This window comes from Musa acuminata, chromosome BXJ2-8, assembly GCF_036884655.1.
Source record: "Musa acuminata AAA Group cultivar baxijiao chromosome BXJ2-8, Cavendish_Baxijiao_AAA, whole genome shotgun sequence".
NCBI classification, from domain to species: domain Eukaryota; kingdom Viridiplantae; phylum Streptophyta; class Magnoliopsida; order Zingiberales; family Musaceae; genus Musa; species Musa acuminata.
Genome location: NC_088345.1, coordinates 44405841 through 44429455, shown reverse-complemented (window position 1 = coordinate 44429455; position 23615 = coordinate 44405841). Strand labels below are relative to the sequence as shown.

General features: G+C 48.3%; 2 protein-coding genes and 1 long non-coding RNA gene across 4 annotated transcripts; 1 reads left to right on the top strand and 2 right to left on the bottom strand.

Annotated features, from left to right (window-relative positions):
* Positions 1-964: 964 nt before the first annotated feature.
* LOC103995073 (transcription factor bHLH162-like) lies at positions 965-1839 on the bottom strand. 2 transcript variants are annotated; one of them, XM_009415572.3, is made up of 3 exons: positions 1655-1839; positions 1221-1556; positions 965-1146 (listed from the first exon to the last, which is right to left on the bottom strand). In XM_009415572.3, exons 1-3 carry the CDS (start codon positions 1835-1837, stop codon positions 1078-1080), a joined length of 588 nt encoding a protein of 195 aa, XP_009413847.3. In that variant the 5' UTR covers positions 1838-1839; the 3' UTR covers positions 965-1077. The 2 variants fall into 2 exon arrangements, with proteins under 2 accessions (XP_009413847.3, XP_009413848.3); XM_009415573.3 differs by having other exon boundaries at positions 1221-1553.
* A 1825-nt stretch (positions 1840-3664) lies between these two features.
* Positions 3665-6224, top strand: LOC103995075 (mannan endo-1,4-beta-mannosidase 2). Its single transcript, XM_009415574.3, has 5 exons — positions 3665-4468; positions 4622-4819; positions 4970-5092; positions 5337-5551; positions 5619-6224. Exons 1-5 carry the CDS (start codon positions 4052-4054, stop codon positions 6010-6012), a joined length of 1347 nt encoding a protein of 448 aa, XP_009413849.2. The 5' UTR covers positions 3665-4051; the 3' UTR covers positions 6013-6224.
* Positions 5550-22404, bottom strand: LOC135619592 (uncharacterized). Its single transcript, XR_010489414.1, has 2 exons — positions 22220-22404; positions 5550-6280 (listed from the first exon to the last, which is right to left on the bottom strand). It is a non-coding gene; the product is annotated as an uncharacterized LOC135619592 (long non-coding RNA).
* Positions 22405-23615: the final 1211 nt, after the last annotated feature.

The window sequence follows — 23615 nt, the reverse complement described above, 5'->3', positions numbered from 1 at the left end:
GCTTGACAGTTGTAAAGTTGTATTCAGGATTAACAATTAATGGAATCAAACCGTCTTCGTCCCGAAAGCAACACATAATGACCACCAGAGCCTGGAATGTCAAATACAAATGCTCTGTACTGACACACAACCTTCGTCGCATCTCATCGGCAAAGTGAATTCTCTAGAATTAGTTTGCTTCACTCCAGCAGATAACTCATGAGAACTTTCTGTCGACAAAGGTCTATACGACAAGTTTGTGTTAGTACAGAGAACAAAAACCATATGTAAAGTAAAAGTGGGAATGATGTCTCAGTACGTGTCGATGTATTGGAACTATTTCTTAAGGTCGGCCATGCATCGATGGAGGCCGTCGACGGAGACGAAAACAGTGATGTCAGGATCAGACTTGGGGTTTTTGCAGGTGAAATAAGGATCGTGATGCTCCTGGCGGTGGGGGTTGAAAGTTTCCTCGAATGCTGCGAGCTCAACGTGAAAATGGTCGAGCGCAGTTTACAAGTGTGAATCATTCATACGATTCATGGCAGACTTTGATGACTCGATGTTCAACGCATGCTTTGTTGTCATCAGTTCTGATCACAAGCAGACAACAGCTCAAATCACAAGCTTCAAGCTTCATCGACCACGTTGCAGGTCTAAGTCTTACCTTCTTCTTCCACCGAACAATCACCTTGAGATAACTCGGGAAATTTTGTGTGTTTGTATACATATATATGTGGGGTATTGCCTTGGCCTTCTCCAACCCCAAAGAGGTCAGCATTTTCTGATGTTCGCAAATGAATGTTTATAGTTCTCTGTATCTTGTAAGGTATAAAGTTGTACACGGTAACCAAGTCACCTCAAACCAAGCTACTCTGCAGGTAAGTTATTATGACGTTTAGAAAAGCAACCTTTATGTTGTAGATTCCCGTGTCTAGCATTCAGCATCTCATAACACTTTACTCTTGCAGAAAAGGAGACTCAATGCAGAGAGAAACAAAATCTTTCAGCATATATAATTTAGTATATAGATAGAATCCGCCACCCTTCTATCCTTTCTGTCTCTTAAAATTTTAAGAGCACAGTTGGTTAAGCTAGCTAAGCATGGATAGCCTTCTTCAATCTCCCCATCACCTGGTCAGCCTCTCCGGTTCCACTCTTGGGTGCCTACACGTAAAGAGAAATAAGCTTCAAGATATCACCAAGAAGAGCTATTTCTGTATGTTTAAGCAAGTGATCACCAAGAACTGGATGGTGTGGAAAGCTCTGTCGCCGACGACAGCATAGCTGGCCGTGATGATATCGACCCCTTCCGCTCCCAGAACTCGAACAATCTCGCAGAAGATGAGATGATGATCACACGGGCTAATTACTACGATCACCCTTAACCCAGGACGCAAGTCCTGGACATCTATCTTGGGAGATCTCGAAGCAGTAGCCACTTCACTCGCGGTGCCTGCGCTCCCCGTCAGTTGCCTCTTCCTCTTTTGCATCCTTTCGAGCATCTCCTGCTTCCCTTTTATGTAGTTGATCGCTTCGTTCAGCCGGTCCGCCAGCGTTACCGCGCCCCCCTCCTGCTGCCAAATCAATCAGAGATCGAGGGAAAAGAGTGGAAACTATTAGCACACAGCTTTCCGATACCGACGGCCTTCTTTTACGTAGCTAGCTAAGAGACCTGTGAGCTGGGTGTAGGGAGGAGGGAGAGGAGCTTGGAGTAGAGAGCTTTCATGTGGATCCTCCTGTTCTTTTCGATGGTCTTCCGGTCTGGCCTCGTCAAGCCGTGGGACGTCTCCATGACGGTTTCTCGTTGGGGTATGGAACTCGAGCTCTCAATGTCTGCTGGGAGCTGGTTTTGCATTCGTTGCCTTGCTCTATATAGAACCGGGTGGCCGCTCAGAACATGGTAAAGCGAGTATGAAATAAGACGACCACGCGCTTTGACTCGGAGTTGGAGAGGAATGACTCGGGTTGACTTTGACAGTACACATGGACTCGCGCAGTTCGTAGCCACGAATCCGTGATGCGCTGTTTTGCACACACAGGAAACACCCATCTTAGTAGGCCTCGACGTTGGACCCGGCAAGATGGAGCATCTGCGGACGGGAAGGGGAAGTCATCTTGCTGCCTCGAGATGGAGAGCAGATCGACTGCACTCACCGACCAGCAACTTTCGGATCGAACCCATTCGACGACCACAGCGGTATTTTAGTCACGACAGTGGAGGCGGATGACGAAAGGGTGATTGCGTCACTGGAATCTGCATTTTTGATCTAATTATCCACGACGAAAGAGATTAGCTTTATGACCGCAGCATTAACGGGGAAGTCGATTTAATCCCGTCATTATGAGCCTAAAAGAAAAAGGCTCATCTTTTGCGCCCGCCGCGTGCACCACAACATGGCCGCTCTTTTCATGGGGACGGGCCCCGCTTTGGGTCCACCAGATGTCCTCGTGGAGGAGAGGCGCAGAACACGTGCGGCACGTCTCTTGACCCGCGACTTCTCGAATCAACCGGGCCGGATACCGGTAATCGCGTCATCTTCGACTAGATTTACCTGTTTGCTACGTGACAAACGCTGATCGGATCAGAGGACACAGAGGCGGTCTGATTCGACCCCGTTGACCAAACCGGCATTCCTCGTGAGTCACAAACGTATTTGAATAGCTGCAGCGGCCGTCTCTCCTCCGTGATAGTAGCCGACCGGGGCAGGCCAACCAGCGGCGTGTATGTGGGTATGCATGATGTCGTATATTTTTCTGTCGGGATCTGAAACGGCGGTCAACCTCGCAGTTGTTTTTATCCCATTCGAGGGCGAGAAATTGTTAGCAGCCTTCGTCAGGAAAACACAGAAGAAAGACTTCGATTACAGCCGACGACGCCATGGCTGTTAGTCATTTAAAAACGAGAAAGAGACACCCAGCCGGATGACCAAATCATAAGCCATTCGGTGAGACGACCACCGATTCGATAGAAGATGGGACAGGACAATCCTGCCTCCCAACTCTTCACCACAAGTTGTCTATCTTTGTGGAAGTTAGAACAAGCGTCGAGACTAATATAATCCATCGCTTGCAGAGACGTACAAGCAGACGGCATAGAAAAGTTCAACCGTGATTTGTTTATCGTGTGCTCCCAGCTTCAGTTGATCCGGTCTAGATTTCCTTGTGATATTTGCAGCATCGGCACCAAGGAAATGATCTTTCTTCCTCCCCTTGGATCACTCACAAGCTGCTATGACTTTTGAGGCCATAAATTTGATTCAGTAAAGTTGTGTGTCAGCGGGTTGATGATTCACTTACCCAAAAAGAGATTCAAAGTGCTTGCTCCCCATTCTCTCTCTCTCTCTGTGGTGAAAGGGAAATGGGATTTCATCCGTGCAGCATTAGCTGGCATATTGGCCTACAATTTTCTTTTGGTGCAGCATTTGCATGTTCTCCTCATCTGAATCAAAGAGGGCAAATAACTATGCGAACTATTGTCGTCTCTCCCGAGACACCATGAATCTTGGCAACTGTTGTTCCCTTATTTTACTCCTTGCAAAATTTACCGGATAGGACACTAATCAGAGCTTTGTTTTGCTCGCCTTTGATACGGCATGAGAGGTACGGAACGAGTCGGGCAAGGCCATGTTGTCAACATCTCCTCGAAGGACACAGTCCAAAAGCATGTTCTTATTTGGCCATTCACCTGACCATAGGAAATTTAACATCATCGGTTTTCCAGCATACCGAGTTGAAACCAGCAGGCCTCCTACTCCACCTTCTTCTTCTCCTCCTCCTCCTCCTCCTGCCTTCCTTTCTCTCTCGCCCCTTCCTTGTTAATGACCGCTTTTTGTTGGCCGACCTTCAGGCCCCTCTAAATTAGAGCTTCCTCTATCACCGGTGCCCGCTTACCTCAGGTTTTCTTTTGACTTCTTCGTTATGCATCCCGGTGGTGATCCTTGAGATATGTGTTCGGGTGAACCTTGATCTAGAGCATCTCAGGGGGTAGGCTTGGTGTCATGCTATCGGTTCTTCTTGGGCAGATAAATATCTTATCTGGGTGCTTCGAATTGCCCGCTTGAGGGATCACATGAACTTCGTGTGGGGCAGGAAGGGCAGCTGGAGTAAGCCTCCTCCTGGATCCAGCAAGAGAACGAAACCAAGGAATGGGAAGCTCTGTCCGGCTCTTGGTTTTGTCTGCTGTATGGTATTCATGTACATGGCATTTGGGGCCGTTAAGTTGCGCTCCCAAGAACCTAGATCGAGCTTCGTCAAGAGGAATGGCACCCATTTCATGGTGGATGGGAGAGTGTTCTTCGTGAATGGGTGGAACTCCTACTGGCTGATGGATCAAGCTGCGGAGGCGTCCAGCAGATCGAGGGTCACCGAGATCTTTCAAACAGGGGCAAGAATGGGGCTCACCGTCTGCAGAACTTGGGCCTTCAATGACGGTGCCGACCATGCCCTGCAGGTTTCCCTCGGCATCTTCGATGAACGGGTCTTCGAGGTACGAAACATCGATCGACGATTCCATTTCTTTTTCTTTCCTCGTTCGATTCGACAGAGCGTACGGTCTCTACGGATTCTTGTGTAGCCATTCTTCAACTAATTTAATAGTTTGATGAGGAGAAGACGTCGACACGGTTGCTTGTGCTTGCAGGCATTGGATTGGGTCATTGTGGAAGCACAAAAGCATGGGATCAGGTTACTTCTTAGCTTGGTGAATAATCTGCAGCCCTATGGTGGGAAGACACAGTATGTTAAGTGGGCACGGGAGGAAGGATTCGGTTCGAGTTCCACAAATGACTCCTTCTTCTTCGATCCTTCCATTCGTAGTTACTTCAAGATTTATCTGAAGGTAGAAGAGGGATCTCTTCCCCTTCGTTGGGCACTTCCAACTTTCTGTCTTCCTTATCTTGGTCTGGTTTCAGCTGACCAACACGTCGATTACGATTATGGCATCGCCAAGACTGTTTGACATCCATGATCCGATTTGCCTTCTTGACAGACGATATTGACGAGGAAGAACCACTTGACTGGAACCGAGTATCGAGATGATCCAACGATCTTCGCTTGGGAGTTGATGAACGAGCCGCAATGTACGTCGGATGCATCAGGTGACACTCTCCAGGTATCCGCTTATCTCATTCTAATAACAAGAACCAGAACCCAATTTATGCCAAAAATATAGTAAAAATGAGATTTGCGAAGTAGAACTGCATGGTAATCAGTAGGTGAATCTCTCAACTGTAGACGATTTCACGATAACCAGCATGAAAGTCAACCAAGCCGGTGAAAATCCAACATGGATTCTGTTTCTGCAAATGGCTAGATGTCTAGATTCGAGTTCATCCTCTGGTTTCAAAGAAATGCAGGAATGGATTGAGGAAATGGCGGAGTACGTGAAAAGAATCGACAAGAAACACCTGTTAACTGTTGGACTCGAGGGATTCTATGGACCACCAAGTCCTCCGGAGAAGACAAAAGTCAACCCCGGAAAGTCGTATGGCGAGCTGGGATCAGATTTCCTGCGCAACTCGAAAACTCCTGACATCGATTTCGCATCTGCTCATATCAACCCTGATAACTGGTATACTACTACTTCAAATTCTATGATTCATGTGTGAATGTTGATCACAGAGTATACACTTCTGTAGGTTGATGGATGCAAATTTGACTGAGAAAACAGACTACGTTTCCAAATGGGTGACATCTCACATTGAAGATGGCGAGAAAGAGCTACACAAGCCAGTCTTGTTCACAGAGTTCGGCCTCTCCGACAAGAACAAGAACTTTGACCACTCACATCGAGCGACATTCTACAAATCCATCTACGACACCATCTACGAGTCTGCGCTGAGGAATGGAGCTGGAGCAGGCACCTTCATCTGGCACTTCTTGGTGGGAGGAATGGAGAAGTACACCGATGATTTTGGGATCATCCCAGGGGAAACACCTTCCATCGATAGGCTGATAAAAGAGCAATCTTGCCGGCTGATAACACTGCAGCATGGGAAGGATTTGCCAGAGAGAAGCTCTACAGTTTGCTAAGGACTTGGTAAGATGTCTTCCCCTTCCTCTTCTTTCAACAAAATCCTTCTCGTTGGAGGACTGATGTTGGAGTTACATAGTGTCCAGAAACCGGTGCAGATACGGATTTCTCCATTATTCTTGTTTCCTCATCCTCACACATTTCTTAGGCATGTCTAGCTATTTTGCTGAACATAGAACTGCATACTTGAGTGGGGTTGGCGCAAACTATACGCAGGATGCCTCAGTGTGGTTTCTTCTTTTCCCTTTTATTTCTTTCCAATGAATTCTGCAGAAAGGATCAGCTTTGAGAAAAGACTGTCAACAAAAAATTGAACGTGAGAACAAATCTGATTTAAACTATTATCTAGCTGATCGAAAAAAGAAATTCCATGATTAGCAGCTTTAGAAAAGTTGAGTACAGACCTGATCCAAGTACTTTTAGAGCTGGACTGAAAGCTTAACATAGTCTCCTTTATGTTTACAGTAATGACGGATGACAAAGGCAAAGCTTAAGTGTGGAACAAAGATTCCAAGCATCCACAAACAAACAGTAGATGGGAAAGAAATAGAGAGCAATGCAGTTGACTTTTTTTTGGGCGGATTTTAACATATAGTGATTTTGATTCCATTCCTAAATGGAGCATCTGATACATGTGTTGTATCATATTAATTAAGATTGTTGTCACTAGCAAAACGCTACTATGGGCCACTGATTTCCAACTCCCTGTCCAGGTGAAGGATCACAAAAATAGCATCCATGATTCCTGCAATAAAAACAGACACAACATTATATAATTTTATCTTCTGAAGTTTCTTGGTTGAACTCTATAAGAAGAGAAGCTATCAATGAAGGACAAGGTTTCGCTGCACCTACACTAAGTTTGCATGGCTAAGTTGTTCCAAATCCACATTGGAATTTCATGGTTCATTATAGGGTGCGTCATGAGTGGTGTTAGTGAAGAAAAGTACCGTGGCTGGTGAGTCAGCACGGTTAGGTCCGCGGGCCGATGTCGGGAACTTCTGGTGGAGTGAGTAGGATGATGAGGTGGCTGCGCCTCTTGAGCGTCTGGGGCGAGGGTTGGACCGACAGGATCGACTGAGTCCTTCGCGAGTGGCTGGGGGTTGGCGCTCCGAGGCCTGCCGACTTGAGTGTCGCTTGTGGCGGGATGTGTCCTCTCGTCCCCGGGGTGGTTGGCAACCTTTCTTCATGGCGTGGGCACGCCCTTGGGAGGGGAGGCGCAGGCTGGTGTTGGTTGGGATTCGAACCGATGGACCACCCTCTTCTACGCACCGGATGATGACCTCGGGGTGAAGACGCCCGCCACTCGAGGGTGACCACCTCCCTGCAAAACGGCCTTCGTCGGGTGCTTCCCGACTTTGGCCCCTCCGACGAGCAAGTTAGTTCAGTTTGCCCTCTTCTATTTGTTCCCTTCTTTCTTCCCCCCGGCCGAGCATCGGACGGGGGTATTTATACCTGCGTGCGAGGGTTGGTTGTGCCTCGGTTCGGCGTGGCGGCTGACTTTCGTGGGGGCGGGGACGACTTCTCTGACGAGATGGCGTCTTTGGGGGTGCTTGAGTGGCGTCAGACGACATTGCCCCGAGAGCAGACGACACCGCCCCGATGTCACGAACGGTCGTCGCGCACCCGCAACAACTCTGTTCAACGAACCATTCGTCGCTCTCATTTACATGTACAGCTGCTTGGCAGCATATTTTGCCTTGGTTTTGAGTCATTTTGCTTGTAAAAATGTAAGTTCGAACAAGTTGCAGCGATACAAAGCGACCGCTCACCGAACCGAGCAAAACAGCCCTAAAATAGCTACGTTTTCATGTGCCACGGGCTGTTTTCTGCAGTCCGCTTCCGCTCACAAAACGTCAGCCATCTCAGCCCCTTGGAACCACCCGGGTAGCACAAGGCTGGATGGGGCTTCGGTATAGTGTCGGGCGTTGAACAATCTTTCGCAAGTTCCCACGTTACCTTGACGGGAACTTATTGTCGCGCCCGGCACCCAATGAGCAGCTGTTTGTGGACTTGCAGCTGTTTGTTCAACCTTCTAAAGTCCTTGTTTTCCCCCTCTCCCTCTTTTCTCTTGTGCACGCAAGGTGCTCGCTGAATTGCTTGTAAAGCTTCCCCTTTTCGCGAGACGTCATGACTTGTCCGTAGCTCGTTCTTCGAACTAATCAACTTTCTCTTTTTACAGGTCCTTTGGGACCTGCGAGAGGTTGCAAGTGGGCTGATCTTTGCGGACACAAATCGTAAGGGCGAAGCGCGACTTAGGCAATGCAATCTAAGTTCGCGTCTTTGCCGCAAGGGTGCCTCGTGACTTAGGCAACGTAAGCTAAGTTCGCGTCATTGCCGCAAGGGTGCCTCACGCCTTAGGCAATTCCAGCTAAGGTCGTGACATTGTGGTATCAAAGCGAGCAAGCACTTTGAGCGAGCAACGAAGGAACTTCGTAATTTCGCCATGGCAAAGTATCGTGGCGAATCAAGCAAGACGGGGCAAGCCGGACCCTTGCCCCAAGCAGTCGCAGGTGGGCTACATGTGCACACTCGCTCTTACGCTGTTGGAGCCACTTAAGAGGAGCGCGACAACGAACATGATGAGCGAGAAGTTGGCTAGTCTCCGTGAGCGGAGGAGGCGCAATCTAGAGCGCTAACCGGGAGAAAGAGTCACAAGGAGAGACTCACAACGGCGGAAACCCGCTTGGATATTCTTGAAGCGAGCTTGGAGGAACTCTACCATGGCCAACAAAGGCTTGTTGGGGTAGAGAGCTTGCAGGAAGAACTGGAGTCCAGGATCGACAAGGTTGAGTCCTTAGTCGACCGATTGTCAAATGACACCAAAGACGCCGTACAACACTTGCAAGAAGTTGTGGCGGAACTCACTTCGAGGGTGACCATGCTCACAAGAGCACTAAATGCGGGAGGAAGCAACACTCGCGTTGCGCCGTCACAAAACTTGAGGGCACCTAAGCCTCATGGTTATGGAGGGACCAGAGATGCCAAAGAGCTCGAGGATTTTCTATTCGACATGAACAATACTTTCGAGCTACGAGGCCTGATTCTGAAGAAACCAAAGTTTCCATAGCAACCATCTATCTGAACAGAGATGCAAAACTTTGGTGGGGAACCCGTTGGGAGGAGATCCAACAAGGTCGATGTCGAGTTGACACATGGGAGGACTTGAGGCGAGAATTGAGAACTCAATTCCTACCGGAGAATATCGAGTTCGTCGCAAGAAGGAAGTTGAGACAACTCCGCCAAAATACTTCCATCCGAGACTACGTGAAGCAATTTTCTGCGCTAATGCTGGACATCCAAGACATGTCCGAGAAGGATAAGCTGTTCAGCTTCCTTGATGGTTTGAAACCATGGGCGCAACAAGAACTACATCGAAGGAATGTCACCGATTTGATCGGGGCAATTGCTGCTGCAGAAAGGCTCATCGACTTTGTTTCCTCCGAAGACCTGGGAAAAAGGAAACAATCTTCAGGCAATCGCCCTCCAAAACATTCTCAAGGGAAGGAGCTCGGGAGCGAACAAAGAAAGAAGAGTTCCCACAAAGGGCCAAGCCCGAAAGGCAAGGCCTCGAAACTTGGAGGATGCTTCTTGTGCGGAGGGCCGCACATGGTGAGGGAGTGCCCACAAAAACAGGCACTCAATGCTTTAACAGAAGAAACAAGATGGGAGCCTCCGACTATGCGTCGATTACCGAGCCCTCAACAAAGTGACAGTGAAGAACAAGTATCCCATCCTGCTCATCGTGAACTTATTCGACCAGTTGGGCAAAGCCAAGTATTTCTCAAAACTCGACCTTAGGTCGGGGTAATGGCAGGTGCGCATTGCTAAAGGCGATGAAGCGAAGACTACCTGTGTGACCAGGTATGGAGCGTTTGAGTTCTTGATCATGCCTTTTGGCTTAACCAACGCTCCGGCCACGTTTTGCACCCTCATGAATCAGCTATTCAAGGAGTATTTGGATAAGTTCGTGGTTGCCTACTTGGACGATATCGTCGTCTACAGTCAAACGCTCGAGGAGCATGTCAAGCACCTTCGAACAATTTTCTAAGTTCTCAGGGACAACACTTTGTTCGTAAAAAGGGAGAAATGCTACTTTGCCCAAACGGAGATCTTATTCTTGGGGCATCGAATCGGTGATGGCTCCATTCTGATGGACAAATCAAAAGTGCAAGCTGTTACGGAAAGGCGAACTCCAAAGAAGATGCCAGAGTTGAGATCCTTCCTTGGTTTCTTCAACTACTATCGACGCTTCATAGCGGGGTATTCGAAGCGTGCAACTCTACTGATGGAGTTGTTGAAGGAGCAGCCTTGGAAGTGGTCTGACAAATGTGAAATAGCATTCCAAGATCTGAAGGTTGCTGTTCTGGAAGAACCGGTGCTCAAATTGCCGAACTATGGAGAGCCTTTTGAAGTCCATACAGATGCTTCAGACTTTGCTATTAGGGAACTACTCATGCAGGAGGGTTATCCGGTGGCCTACGAGAGCCGCAAGCTCAACGAGACCGAGCGGTGGTATCTAGTGCACGAGAAGGAGATGACAGCGGTGATCCACTGTCTACGAGTCTGGTGACACTACCTTCTCGGATCGCGATTTGTGCTGAGGGCAGGCAATATCGCTCTGAGCTATTTCCAAACGCAGAAGAAACTTTCCCGAAAGCAAGCACGATGGTAGGACTTACTGGCTGAATTTAATATGGCAATGGAGTACAAGCCTAAAAACGCAAATGTCGTGGCCGATGTATTGAGTTGAAAAGTGGAGCGCGTGAATGCCGTACAATTGGAGGTCAGAAGTCAAGCAAGTCAGTTGCACTCCAACTTCCTTTCTAGGATCAGAGATGGACTGTATAGTGATCCCCAGGCAGTTACCCTGACGTAGCTCATCAAAGAAGGCAAGGCACGACGATTTTGGGTCCAAGAGAGACTCATTTATACAAAAGTGAATAGGGTTTATGTTCCTCGAGTGGACAATTTGAGGCGTGAACTCTTAAGAGAGTGTCATGATTCCCTTTGGGCTGGACACCCAAGTATTCACCGAACGTTGGCTCTCGTGGAGAGGGCCTTCTACTGGCCGAAGATAGGGACTGATGTGGAGGAATATGTTCGAACGTGCCTCACTTACCAACAAGACAAGGCGGAGCAGCGGAAACCGATGGGACTTTTGGAGCCGTTGCCCGTACCCGAAAGGCCGTGGGAGAGCATTTCCTTAGACTTCATATCAAGCTTACCACTAGTAGAGAGACTCGGATCGATACTCGTGATAGTCGATCGATTTTTAAAGTATGCAACTTTCATTGCTGCTCCCCTACACTGTTCAGCAGAGGAGGCGACCAAGCTGATGATGAAGGATGTGGTGAAGTATTGGGGAGTCCTGTACAATATCATTAGTGATCGAGATGCTCGGTTCCTGGAACGATTCTGGACCGAGCTATTCAAACTGTTGGGATCAAAGTTATACTTCTCCACAAGCCTCCACCCCCAGACGGATGGCCAAACCGAGAGGATAAACTCGCTCTTGAAGCAATATCTTCGGCACTACGTGGGTGCCAACCAACGAGATTGGGTGAAGCTATTGGGCATTGCCTAATTCTCCTACAATTTGCAGCGGAGCTCTGCGTCCAACAAGAGCCCCTTCGAGATCCTTACAAGACAACAACCGTCAACTCCTCACACTATGGCAATCGAGTATACTGGGAGTAGTCCGTCAGCCTACCACTTTGCAAAGGAGTGGCATCGAAATGCAAATATCGCATGGGCTTACTTGGAGAAGGCGACAAAAAGGATGAAGAAGTGGGCAGACTTGGGAAGGCGACCGCAATAGTTCAAGGTCGACGATTTGGTGTTGGTAAAGCTCTAACCAGCATCACTCCAATTCTTTAGGAACAAGGTTCACAAAGGATTGGTGCGCAAGTATGAAGAGCCCTTCCCAATTATCAGCAGGGTAGGCAACGTCTCCTATAAGTTGCAGCTGCCCGCGTGATTCAAAATTCACAACGTTCTTCATGCCAGCAACCTAAAAGCCTACCACTCGGATCCGCAAGATGCTTCCCGAAGTGTTCCAACTCGGCTACCCCCTGCCACAGCCTCCTACGAGAAGCGAGTTGAAACCATTCTGGCGGATCGCAAGATAAAGCTACCCAATGGAGCTAAGCAAACAGAGTACTTGGTGAAGTGGCGAAAGCTTCCCTAAACAGAAGCCAGTTGGGAGCCTGAAGGCGCCCTACGACATGAAGAAGCAATCATCAACAAATATCAACAAGTGTCGACGAGGGCGTCGATAGTTTAAGTGGGGGAGAATGTCACGAACGATCGTCGTGCACCCGCAACAACTCCGTTCAACGAACCGTTCGTCGCTCTCATCTACATGTACAGTTGCTTGGCAGCATGTTTTGTCTTGGTTTTGAGTCATTTTGCTTGTAGAAATGTAAGTTCGAACAAGTTGCAACGTTACAAAGCGATCGCTCACCGAACCGAGCAAAACAGCCCAAAGCAACTCTGTTTTCGTGTGCCACAGGTTGTTTTTTGCAATCTGCCTCCACTCACAAAACGTCAGCCATCTCAGCCCCTTGGAACCACCCGGGTGGCACAGGGCTGGATGGGGCTTCGGTAAAGTGTCGGGCGTTGAACAATCTTTCGCAAGTTCGCATGTTACCTTGACGGGAACTTGTTGTCGCGCCCGGCACCCGGTGAGCAGCTGTTTGTGGACTTATAGTTGTTCGTTCAACCTTCTAAAGTCATTGTTTTCCCCCTCTCCCTCTTTTCTTTTGTGCACGCAAGGTGCTCGCTGAATTGCTTGTAAAGCATCCCCTTTTCGCGGGACGTCGGGACTTGTCTGTCGCTCGTTCTTAGAACTAATCAACTTTCTCTTTTTACAGGTCCTTCGGGACCTGCGAGAGGTTGCAAGTGGGCTGATCTTTGCGGACGCAAATCGCAAGGGCGAAGCGCGACTTAGGCAACGCAAGCTAAGTTCGCGTCTTTGCCGTAAGGGTGCCTCACGCCTTAGGCAATTCCAGCTAAGGCCGTGACAAGTCGGGAGCGATCTAGAGCGACCCGAGGAAGGATCGAGCTTGGGGTGCTGACGGGTTACTAGTCGGGAGCAATCTGGAGCGACCCGGGGAAGGATCGAGCTTGGGGTGTTAACGGGTCGCCAGTCGAGAGCGATCTGGAGCGACCCAGGGAAGGATCGAGCTTGGGGTGCTGACGGGTCGCTAGTCGAGAGCGACCTGGGGAAGGATCGAGCTTGGGGTGTTGACGGGTCGCCAGTCGGGAGCAATCTGGAGCGACCCGGGGAAGGATCGAGCTTGGGTGGTGAGCCATACCTGAACACCGTCGTGCCACGTGGCGGGCCAAGCGGAGCGTCATGGGGCCTAGCGGGAGACTCCATTTTGAACGGCGCTCGGCGAGGGGTCTTCGGTGATGGGACGCCTCTGGCGGGGAGTCCGAGGCGGGCGAATCTAGCGGATCCGAGGGGTTGTGACAGGTCTTAAATGCCACGACTGTTGCTCTCCTCGAGAAGCCCTAATCGTCGCTTCGCCGTGGGTCGCGCCCATTTTATAACCCCCATCCAGGGCGGTTATCATCACTCTTGCGATCAGCCTGTCATTCTGTGCCTCGGTTCCCTCCTCGCAACTCCGTCGTCTTCTTTGTTTCAATCCCTCGCCCCGGCAATCGGGCTTCTTTCCTGCGACTCCGAGGTCAGGATGTCTCCGTCTTCGTCTTCGTCTTTGTCTTCGTTTTCATACCCTTCTCCTACTCCTCCCTCGCCTTCTTCCTCTCCTACAAGCTCCCGGGATGAGGTAGTGAGCGTGTCCTCGGGTAGCGCCTCTTCCGAGGCCTTGAGGGGTTTAGCCGAGCTTGAGGCCCTCAAGTCTTAGCACGATATGGACTCGGTAGTGACCGAGGACTTGTTGAGAGTGCTCTGAGATCGCTATCACATCCCGGAGTGCTATGGCCTGCACGCCCCTTGTTCAGGGCAGCGACTGTACAACCAGTTCCCCGACGGGTTCGGGCTAACTGTGGGGGCGCTTGAAGCCGGTCTGCGATTTCTAGTGCACCCCGTCATTAGGGATTGCCTTCTCTTCTGGGGGATTTCCCCATCCCAGGTATCGCCCAACTCCTGGCGCTACCTGGTGGCTTTCATCTGGGAGTGTCGGGGGGCTGGGATTGTATCGTCCCGGTCTCTGTTTCTGACCTGCTTCCGCCTGGGGAGGGGACCAGGCGGATATTACTTGACCGCCCGCAGCGATTTCAAGATTAGCGACGCACCCTCCAACAACAAAGGTTGGAAGAGGCGCTTCTTCTTCATCAGTTGTGATCAAGAGTGGGGCTTCAGCACCGGGTGGGCTATTCGATCCATCAATAACGCCCTCCAGTCACTCTCTGCGGGTGACACAACGATGGTGGATCATCTAAGGGGTACTTGTCCTCTTCTCGAGTAATAAAAGAGATGACTGAGTGGATGGTTGGAGCAGATGGGGAAACCGCCCAAGAGTTCGTCCGAGGGGCGCTGCACCCCTCGCTGGCCAAGGACCTGTACCGCTCCGACTTGGAGGTGCTAGTAGAGCGAGCGGCCAAGTCGCTCGTCTGGGTAAGTGATGGCCTCTCCTTCTCGCCGATTCTTTCCTTTGTGGATGCTGACAATGATTCTCATGCAGAGCCTGCACTACAGGATGATGCTGATCGATCGGGTCCTTGACGTTGGGCGAGCGATTGGGCGTTAGATGGAGCTCGACGACGCCCTCCGGAAGGTGAACCTGGAGCTGCGAGCCCGGGGGGGTGCGGAGGCGGTTGCCGCAGCCGAAGAGCGCGCCACGACGTTAGAGGAGGAGGTGGCTCGTTTGAAGACCGAGCTAGAAGAAAGCCGGTCACACATCCATTCGTTGGATGACGAGCTGCTGACCCTCTCCCAGGACGTCGAGGCCGCCAAGGCGTCGGCCCGGGACGCGAAGGGGGCACTCGAGGAGCAGTTGGGGTTGCCTAGAAGGGTCGAGGAGGCGGTCGTCAGGTACAAAGCGTCCGTCGAGTTCGAGCGTGGCCTGGTGAGGTCGGGCCGGGTCATGTACGAGTACGGGTATCGGGTGGCTTGTGCTCGTTTCCAGGCGAAGTACCCAGACCTGGACCTGGAGTCAGACCCGTGTGTCGACATCCCGACGAACGTCCCCTTTGACGATGGGCCAGCGACTCCTCCCTCAAACTAGGGGGTGCACCCCCTCACCTTTTGAGTTTTGTTTTCCTTCCTCTCTTTTTTTGTCTGGTCGGGTTTGGGGCCGTGTCGCCCGACCACTATATGTACCTCCTTTATAATTGAGAAGCACTTTCATTTTAGAATTCTGGCTTGCTCTTCTCCCTGACCGTGGATGCGTGGGCTCCCACATCATTCTTGCGCTCCGACCAGCCCCCCACATCATTCCTGGCACTGCAGGCACTGTTGCACGTATGACATGGCGTCCTGGCGCATGGTCGGCCAATAGTACCCTTGTCGGAGGGTCTTGAAGGCCAAGGTTCGTCCCCCGACATGCTCCCCACAAATCCCCTCGTGGAGCTTGGCGAGGACGATTTTGGCCTCTGACGGCACGAGGCAGCGTAGGAGGGGTTGAGAGAAAGCCCTTCGGTACAATTTTTCGCTAATGACACAGTACCAGGCTTGAGCTCGTCTTAACCGTCTCGCAGTCGCCGGGTCGTTGGGCTCCTTCCCGCCCGCTTTGTAGCGGAGGGTCTCCTCTATCCAATTCGGGGGTAGATTCGTTTCGGCGACCTCGTGAGTCGCTATTGTCGAAGCCGCCACGGACTCAGTGGCTGGGACCGACCCAGGGGTGCGAGTGGAGGCTGATTTGGCCAACGCGTCGACCCGCTCGTTATGTCCCCGAGGTATTCTAGCGACTGAAAAGCGGTTAAAACGGTGGGCGAGCTGCTTTACCTCCGTTAGGTATGATACCATCGTTGGGCCTCGGGCTTCGTAGCTCCCATTGACGTGTCCCGTCACCAGTTGGGAATCGCTAAAGACTTCAAGATCGTATACGTGCAACTCTAGAGCGAGGCGTAGACCATGGAGTAGCGCCTCGTACTGAGCTTCGTTGTTAGTGGCTCGAAATTGCAATTGGAGAGATCTTTCGTAGGTTTCTCATGACGGGTCTCTGAGGATAAACCCGACGCCGGCCCCCTTGGAAGTGGACGAGCCATCTACGTGCCTGCTCGCCACTAGAGCCTCGACGGTGACGTACTAGTTGGCGCGTTGGAGCATTTCGGAGATGGTGGCGGGCGGCTTCTCGATCAGTGACCAAAAGAACCTCGAAAGCTTCAGACCCAGAAAGGCCTGCAAGATTAGAGAAGGGTGAGCATCCGAAAACCCCCAAATCTTGGTGGTGAACCACGCCACAAACTGAGAGAGCGACTCGTCCTCGCGCTGGGATAGTGCAAGAGTGGCCATGGAAGGCCTAGGCCGCGCGTTGGCAAGGAAGTTTTGCTCAAATCCTTCGGCAAGCTGGTCGAAGGACGAGATTGAGGCTTGGCGTAGTCGGCTGAACCACGTTCACGCCAGCCCCCTCAGAGTGGTCGGAAATGCTCGGCACATTAGCGCATCGGAGGTGCCATAGAGGGCCATCTGGGCTCGGAATACAGAGACGTGCTCCATGGGATCAGAGCCTCCGTCATATGTTTCCAATGTCGGGAGCCTGAAGTGGAGGGGTACCGGTTTGTCCTGTACTTCCTGGGTGAAGGGGGAGCTGCTTGAGGCGCCCTCACTGGACTCGCTCCGCGACTTTCGAAGCTCACGCTGGAACGCGTCCAGGCGTCGATTGACTTGGGACAATTGGGCTCTAAGCAAGTCGTCCTCCGAGTCGGACGATATGGTGTCAGGCTCAAAATGAGGTAGCATGGCTTGGCAGGGTGCGGGTGCGTTTTGCTCGGGAGGACCCCTCGGGTCCGTCGCTCGCTCACGGGCTTCTCTGATCCCGACCTGCTCCCCATTCGGGGGTTGCCGAGCCGGGTCGGTCGGAGGCGTCGCTAGTTGCACAATTTGAGGGATGATCGGGGCGAGCGTTTGCATCATGCTCGCCATAGCCTGCACTTGCTTGGTTAGGCTAAGGAATGCCTCGGGTGTCACGGCCGAGGGCCTCGGGGCAAGCCCCGGGGGCGACAGTCCCGGGTCGTTGAACAGACGCCAGTAACGATCAGGTGTCGAAGCTGGTATCCTCCCGTCCGCAGGGGCGGGGAGGGCTTGACTTTCTGGCTCAGCGGAAGGGACGTCGGTCAGGGGTTCCCTCCCGGGGTGAGTTCCTGCCAGCTGTTCCCGCGACATGGGCCCTCCTTCTAGCGCCAAAATATTAGTGAACAAAAGTACTGTGGCTGGTGAGTTAGCACGGTTAGGTCCGCGGGCCAATGTCAAGAACTTTTGGTGGAGTGAGTAGGATGATGAGGTGGCTGTGCCTCTTGAGCGTCTCGGGCGAGGGTTGGACCGGCAGGGTTGGCTGAGTCCTTCGCGAGTGGCTGGGGGTTGGCGCTCCGAGGCCTACCGACTTGAGTGTCGCTTGTGGCGGGATATGTCCTCTCGTCCCCGGGGTGGTTGGCAACCTTTCTTCATGACGTGGGCACACCCTTGGGAGGGGAGGTGCAGGCTGGCGTTGGTTGGGATCCGAACCGACGAACCACCCTCTTCTACGCACCGGATGATGACCTCGGGGTGAAGACACCCGCCACTCGGGGGTGACCACCTCCCTGCAAAACGGCCTTCGTCGGGTGCTTCCCGACTTTGGCCCCTTCGACGAGCAAGTCAGTTCAGTTTGCCCTCTTCTATTTGTTCCCTTCTTTCTTCCCCCTGGCCGAGCATCGGACGGGGGTATTTATACCTACGTGCGAGGGTTGGTTGCGCCTCGGTTCGGCGTGGCCGCTGACTTTCGGGGGGGCGGAGACGACTTCTCTGACGAGATGGCATCTTTGGGGGTGCTTGAGTGGCGCTAGACGACACTGCCCCGAGAGCAGACGACACCGCCCCGAGCTCTCGTGGTGGTCAAGTCGCATAGTGTATTGGTACCGAACTTGATGTGGCGTGCACCCGTGGTTTTGACGGCGTGTGGCATTGCGTTGATGGCTGACGGTGTGTGATATTGCTGGTGATTCATCTAGGGCCAAAATATGCCTTATCAAATGGTAATTGATCTCTGTGGAGTGGAAGACCTAAATGAAACCATTAAGCATATTTTTGTATAACTTCTTACTTGCTAAATAAAGAATCTTATTATTCTTGACATATAAGATTCCTAGAAAAAATATTCCCAAAAAGGTACAACAAACTCCAAGTTCATAATTTTGAAGAGAATTTATCTAAACATAAAGTCAATGTAAATTCTAGGAATTTAGATTATTCATTCTAGATCTAGTAGAGCTCCTAAAGATCATTGTAGCAGTAGAGCTTGTCTGCAAATGTAAATCAATTTAGATTTTAAACGTTAACTTAGAAAAAAATAAAAAAAGAAAACTTGTTTTGATTCCTACAGTTCACATTCCATTATGATGAACAGCAGCACAATAATCATCAATATTGGATGAGTTATTAATAAGAATAACAAACATCAAGCTGTATTATAAATCTTCAGCAACCTATAGATAAAAAAGAATTAACAAAGACCAATAAAATCTGGAAGAAACAAGTTCCAAATGAAAATGAAAAAATAACAGAAACATATATTAAAAGCATCAGCAATGGGAAAATTTCACTAATACATGACTATATTGTCACTGAAGACATGTGAAACTAATATTTTCCAGTGTAAACCTTATAATTTTCTCAGGAAGATAGATATCTGCAAACTGCATAGGCATGCATGACTTTTCAATTGGCATTTGTCACAAGGATGTATTAGAAATACCAAAATTTTTCTGTTCAATTTGCTTATCAACAAGTTGTTTGATCATGCTAGCATTTAACATCAAAGGGGGATATCTTATTTATTTACAAGGCTAAGAGAATTAATCTTAGAAGACCTGCATGCAGCATGCAATAAATACTAGTCAGAAAGCGAGCATTCATGATTCAAGGTTAAGGCAGAATTTTGGCACTATCAGGTAACACAGTCTTGCTGATGCATCTAAAGACACCAGAAAAGGCATAAATCATAGTCAGTAGAATTTTGTAGAGATTACCAATACAGACTAACAACCGACAATCATACTGAAGCAACAGAACATATGAAAAAAAGACTAAATCATAAATCCAATGTCATACTGGAAGTTAATAAATTAGACCAGTGTTGCATATGGCAGGTATGGCTGGACCTTCATTAGAGGATGTTTCCATTCCGATTTCTCACTCCCTTGTTAGATTGGAGCTGTAGGGATGTGCATCTGGGATCGTATTTGATTCTTATGATTAGGTGGCATTAGGCTGCCATTCTACTTTTTGTAAGGAGGCTTGGCCCTATGCTAGGGACACAAGAAACATTAGTTGTACTCACTTTTTTGAAGTAATATACTTTCATCTTTCTTAAAAAGAAAAAAAAAACCAGTGTCACTAGAATTTAGTAGAGATTAACAATATAGCCTAACAACCGAAAGTCTTACTGAAGCAACTGAACGTACCACAAAAAGCCTAGATTTGAAAGCTAATAAATTATACCAGTGTGTCCTATCAACTAATGATTTCCAAGAGACCAAAATCTCAAAAGAAATTCAGGAGATTCGCATGACTCGAAGATCGTCATATGAATTTACTTGCTGTAAACATACTAGGAGGGTATAAGCTCTAAAAATTTCCATGGATTCATATCATATTTCATTGTTATTCTTATATAAGAGGCAAGACCAGATGTCCAAAAAAAAATCAGGTCCTTCCAAAAATTTTCCTACAATCTCCTTTGCAATCCTCACTAGTCCATGCAAGATCAGATGATGGACTTAAAACAATATAATCGATCTATGCAGTTCACTAGCAGTCTAGCATTACCAGTATGCAGTTCATTAGTATTACCATGAAGACAAATACAGACTCTCGAATCATGTTGGAGAATATCATGCATTGCTGAACTTCATCACCAACTACTTATAGTGACTTTCAAATGCTTATAATGACCTTATAATGACACACTCTACAGATTCGGTTAATGGTTAATGAGATCAACAGACTTTTCCACGTATAATAACCTTCCCTCAACAAAACTGAGATCCAGTGTGACAATGCTAGCCTAAAATTGTCAGGCACCAGGGATCAGCATGCCAAAGTCGATGAAAAATGAAAAGGCTATAAAAGATAACCAGTAACCACTGTCTCGGAAGAAAAGGAATAATACAGACATGTGAAGATGTTAAAATTCTCTTTAGGTAATTTGTCTCCATAAAGGGACTTTTGAGATTTGCTTGGAGGTTTTCAAGGCCTTGAATAAAAATAGAAATGCTTTCAAAACCGAAGAAATATTCTCAACTTCCAGGGCATTGGCTAATGTGCAGGAACTAAAGAGCAACACACTAACACTTCCATCCTATACTGGAGTTATGAACAAGCAGCCATCCTTAGACATCCATGGAATGTCAGCATAAGCAACAGGATGTCATTACCAAGATTCTGCAGGGTTACAGTATATCTCCTCTACTCTTATCTTGATCGCACAACAGAAATCATAGCCATCTTTCTAGGACTTCAAATTTTCAATCCGCCTATGCAATCTCCTAAAGTATTCTTTAGGGTCATGTGAAGTCCTCTTTTGAATGTCCATTAGGTCTCCCTTACCCATAATGCTAATGAAATACCCCACATTGCTATTAAAATGACGAGTGACAATGCTCCAAATTAACAAGCGAGTAAGACTATAATCTAAGGATATAAACTGATAAGAATGTAATCGATTAACATACGTGCACAGAGTATCGAAATGCTTCATGTCAAAGTTACATCACCAAAATAGAACTCAAACAAAGTTTCTTGGTTGATATAAGAGAAAAAAAAAAAAAAAGGTGAGGTGGGAGATCTCAAAAAGATGCTTATTTTCAGATGAACTCTCTCGGTGCATTTTGGTGCGATTGAGGGAATCAAGGGAACAAACTGAGGAATGGGAAACCAGTTTCCAAATCCATGTATGGAACGATTAGAATTGATATCTCATGTCATTCGGAGTCTAGCTCCGGTTCTTCAGCATCAGCAATCATAAAATGCTTGACATTAGCAAAGTACCAAATTGGAAAAGCCAAAGTGTGATGCTACTGATCATGAAGAGTTTAGAAAAGAACAGAGTTTGTCGCATAGAATTCACAGACCAATCAGAAAAGCAAATAATAAGTCTTGTCAAAAGTGAGTTGTCAGCACAACCGGTCAGGACTATGCATTAATTGACAACTTTTTTTTATGGTCATTTGAACATTTTGTCCATATCCTTGGATTTATTAAGATGGAACTGTTCCTATGTCCTTTGATTCCCGGAAAAGCTTGCTCCAACAGCGAGAAGAAAACGACATGCAAACATATACATAAAATTCCACAGTAAGTACATAAAAGATGTTTCAATCCAAAAATTGAGATAGTTACTCCAGCCTAAAAAAGGAACCACTGTAACTTCTATTTCCCTGTAGGTGATAATGAAGTCCAACAAGCCAACTTATTTCGTTTGTACTGAGATTCATACACCTTTCTTGTCGACAATGGCCTGTGACATCTTTTGTCAACATGCTTCCTTGTCACCTTCTCACAACTTCCAGCCAAAATCATCACAGGCTAAATTTACTCCGCCATATTTACAGACGCGTTTTAGTGTTCTTCCGACGGTTGTCTTCATCATTTTGTTCGAAATTTCAGGATTCCTATTTCGTGTGCTTAATTTTGTACTTATTCCAAGCATCATCTTTCAAAAATTGCTAATCATCACCACATTATTCTCATCTTTGAAGCTTCTAGAGAGAGAACATTCGAGTAAAAACAAGCAGCAAGCTTTTACTTCGTGGTTTATTTCCATCGAACTAGCACTATTCTGCAATCAGCACAATCTCTATTCCAATCTCGCGGTACTTGGAACACCGACATTGGCGGTGTACAAACTCAACGGCCAAAAGAGGAACCCTTTTGTTCGCTCCCTCCTCAAAAATTAATGAACCAAAAAGAATTAACAACTATAGCTTTCTTGCACTAGAATCAGCGAAGAAACAAGCAAAACATGATAAAATCGAATCTTTCGCCGATAACAATAAAGACGATAATACAAAAGGAAACCCAAGGCTGGAATCGCGCACCAAAGCGAAGACGCCGCTCTCTCCTTCGGAATCGGAACACTAAACGAAGCAACCGAGGGCGAACTCGTGGCTCGTCCTGCTCAAGTGTGATCGCGTCGTTGGCGGCCGTCGAGGGATCGAACCCCGACCCCCGACCCCCGGCCATCAGGGGGGCACAGTTAGGGCTGGCTAAAACCCACCGAGATGGGAACGGTACACTGGGAGCGTAACACTCCGCTAAATCCCCAAAGAACGAAAAAGATATATTCGACCGTTATATTACGTCCCGACATATAGAAACCAAAACAAAACAAAACATTGTTTCCGTCTCATATTCCGTTTTTTGTTTCTGAATACAATTTAAATGCTGAAGACATCCATCCCAGCATGTTTTATGCACAGGTTTGCAACAAAAAATCTCTTACGCCAAAAAAAGAGAAAAAATATGTATACAAAACTTCCATTTCATTTAGGTAAAAATAAAAACCTAACACTGTTTCCATTTCATTTTCCAGTTTGCGTTTTTTGTTTCCGAATACAACTTGAAATACACAAAACATCGTTCCTACAACACTTCGTTTCCGACACACGCGCACACAAACAAAAAAGAGGGAGAAAACAGTTTTCTGGTCATTTGAGCATTGCATTCTTTCCTTGAGCGTCTCGGTGGCTGCTGCAACGTGGAAGCACCACGAGTCGGAAGAACTCGAAGGGTAGCTTCATCCCTGTCCTTTCTGCTATTGAAGCAGGAGGTTTGTACTGCAGCTTTTGGCTACCACCACACGTCAAAGCTGATCGTGTCTCGCGAAAACTATTGCATTCGTGACCGAGGAGCGCACTGTGAAGCAGTCAAGATGGTTAGGTGCCTGCAGGAACAAATGAGTACGCTACTTTTAAGGAGGAAGTGAAAGCTTCTTCCTGTTCTCATTGATAAGACGTAAAAGGAGATGGCAACCCCTCATCTCCTTCCTATTAGTCTGTACCTTAGGCGCTTGCTCGTGAGCTATTGCCAGGGCATGTACACCATTACCCATAACAAAAACATGTTGCCAGGGAAAAGAAAGTTGCAAGTAAAAATAATCTGGACGTGCTTCTTGTTCTGCACACCTTTCGTTCAGTACTAGTAATTATTGATAATGCTGTAGTAAATGAAAGCAACGTGTGCGGACAGTGTTGCAGAGTAGTCGATACTGTAGCATCTCTCACCGGAAAAGGACGTCTCTACAAGAGCTTTGACAAAAACCACATCAACATTGTCTGTATCGCGCAGGCAATTGCACTAAAACATGACGAAAATGATCGGTGGTCTTTTTGTCCAAATGAGACGTCTCCCTCGTTTCAATCTTCCACTGCCTGCAGCAATCGACAGGGAAATTAAACAACCGCAGATAGAATAACAAGAAGAAAAGATGGTATT

Bases quoted from the DNA above. Each gene is read 5' to 3' on its own strand.
- LOC103995075 (XM_009415574.3), top strand. From the start codon at position 4,052: ATGAACTTCGTGTGGGGCAGGAAGGGCAGCTGGAGTAAGCCTCCTCCT. The intron at 4,469-4,621 runs GTACGAAACATC...TTGTGCTTGCAG, and splicing joins TCGATGAACGGGTCTTCGAG to GCATTGGATTGGGTCATTGT. The intron at 5,093-5,336 runs GTATCCGCTTAT...AAAGAAATGCAG, and splicing joins CATCAGGTGACACTCTCCAG to GAATGGATTGAGGAAATGGC.
- LOC103995073 (XM_009415572.3), bottom strand. From the start codon at position 1,837: ATGCAAAACCAGCTCCCAGCAGACATTGAGAGCTCGAGTTCCATACCC. The intron at 1,557-1,654 runs GTCTCTTAGCTA...TTGATTTGGCAG, and splicing joins TCCCTACACCCAGCTCACAG to CAGGAGGGGGGCGCGGTAAC. The intron at 1,147-1,220 runs GTGATCACTTGC...CTTTACGTGTAG, and splicing joins TCCACACCATCCAGTTCTTG to GCACCCAAGAGTGGAACCGG.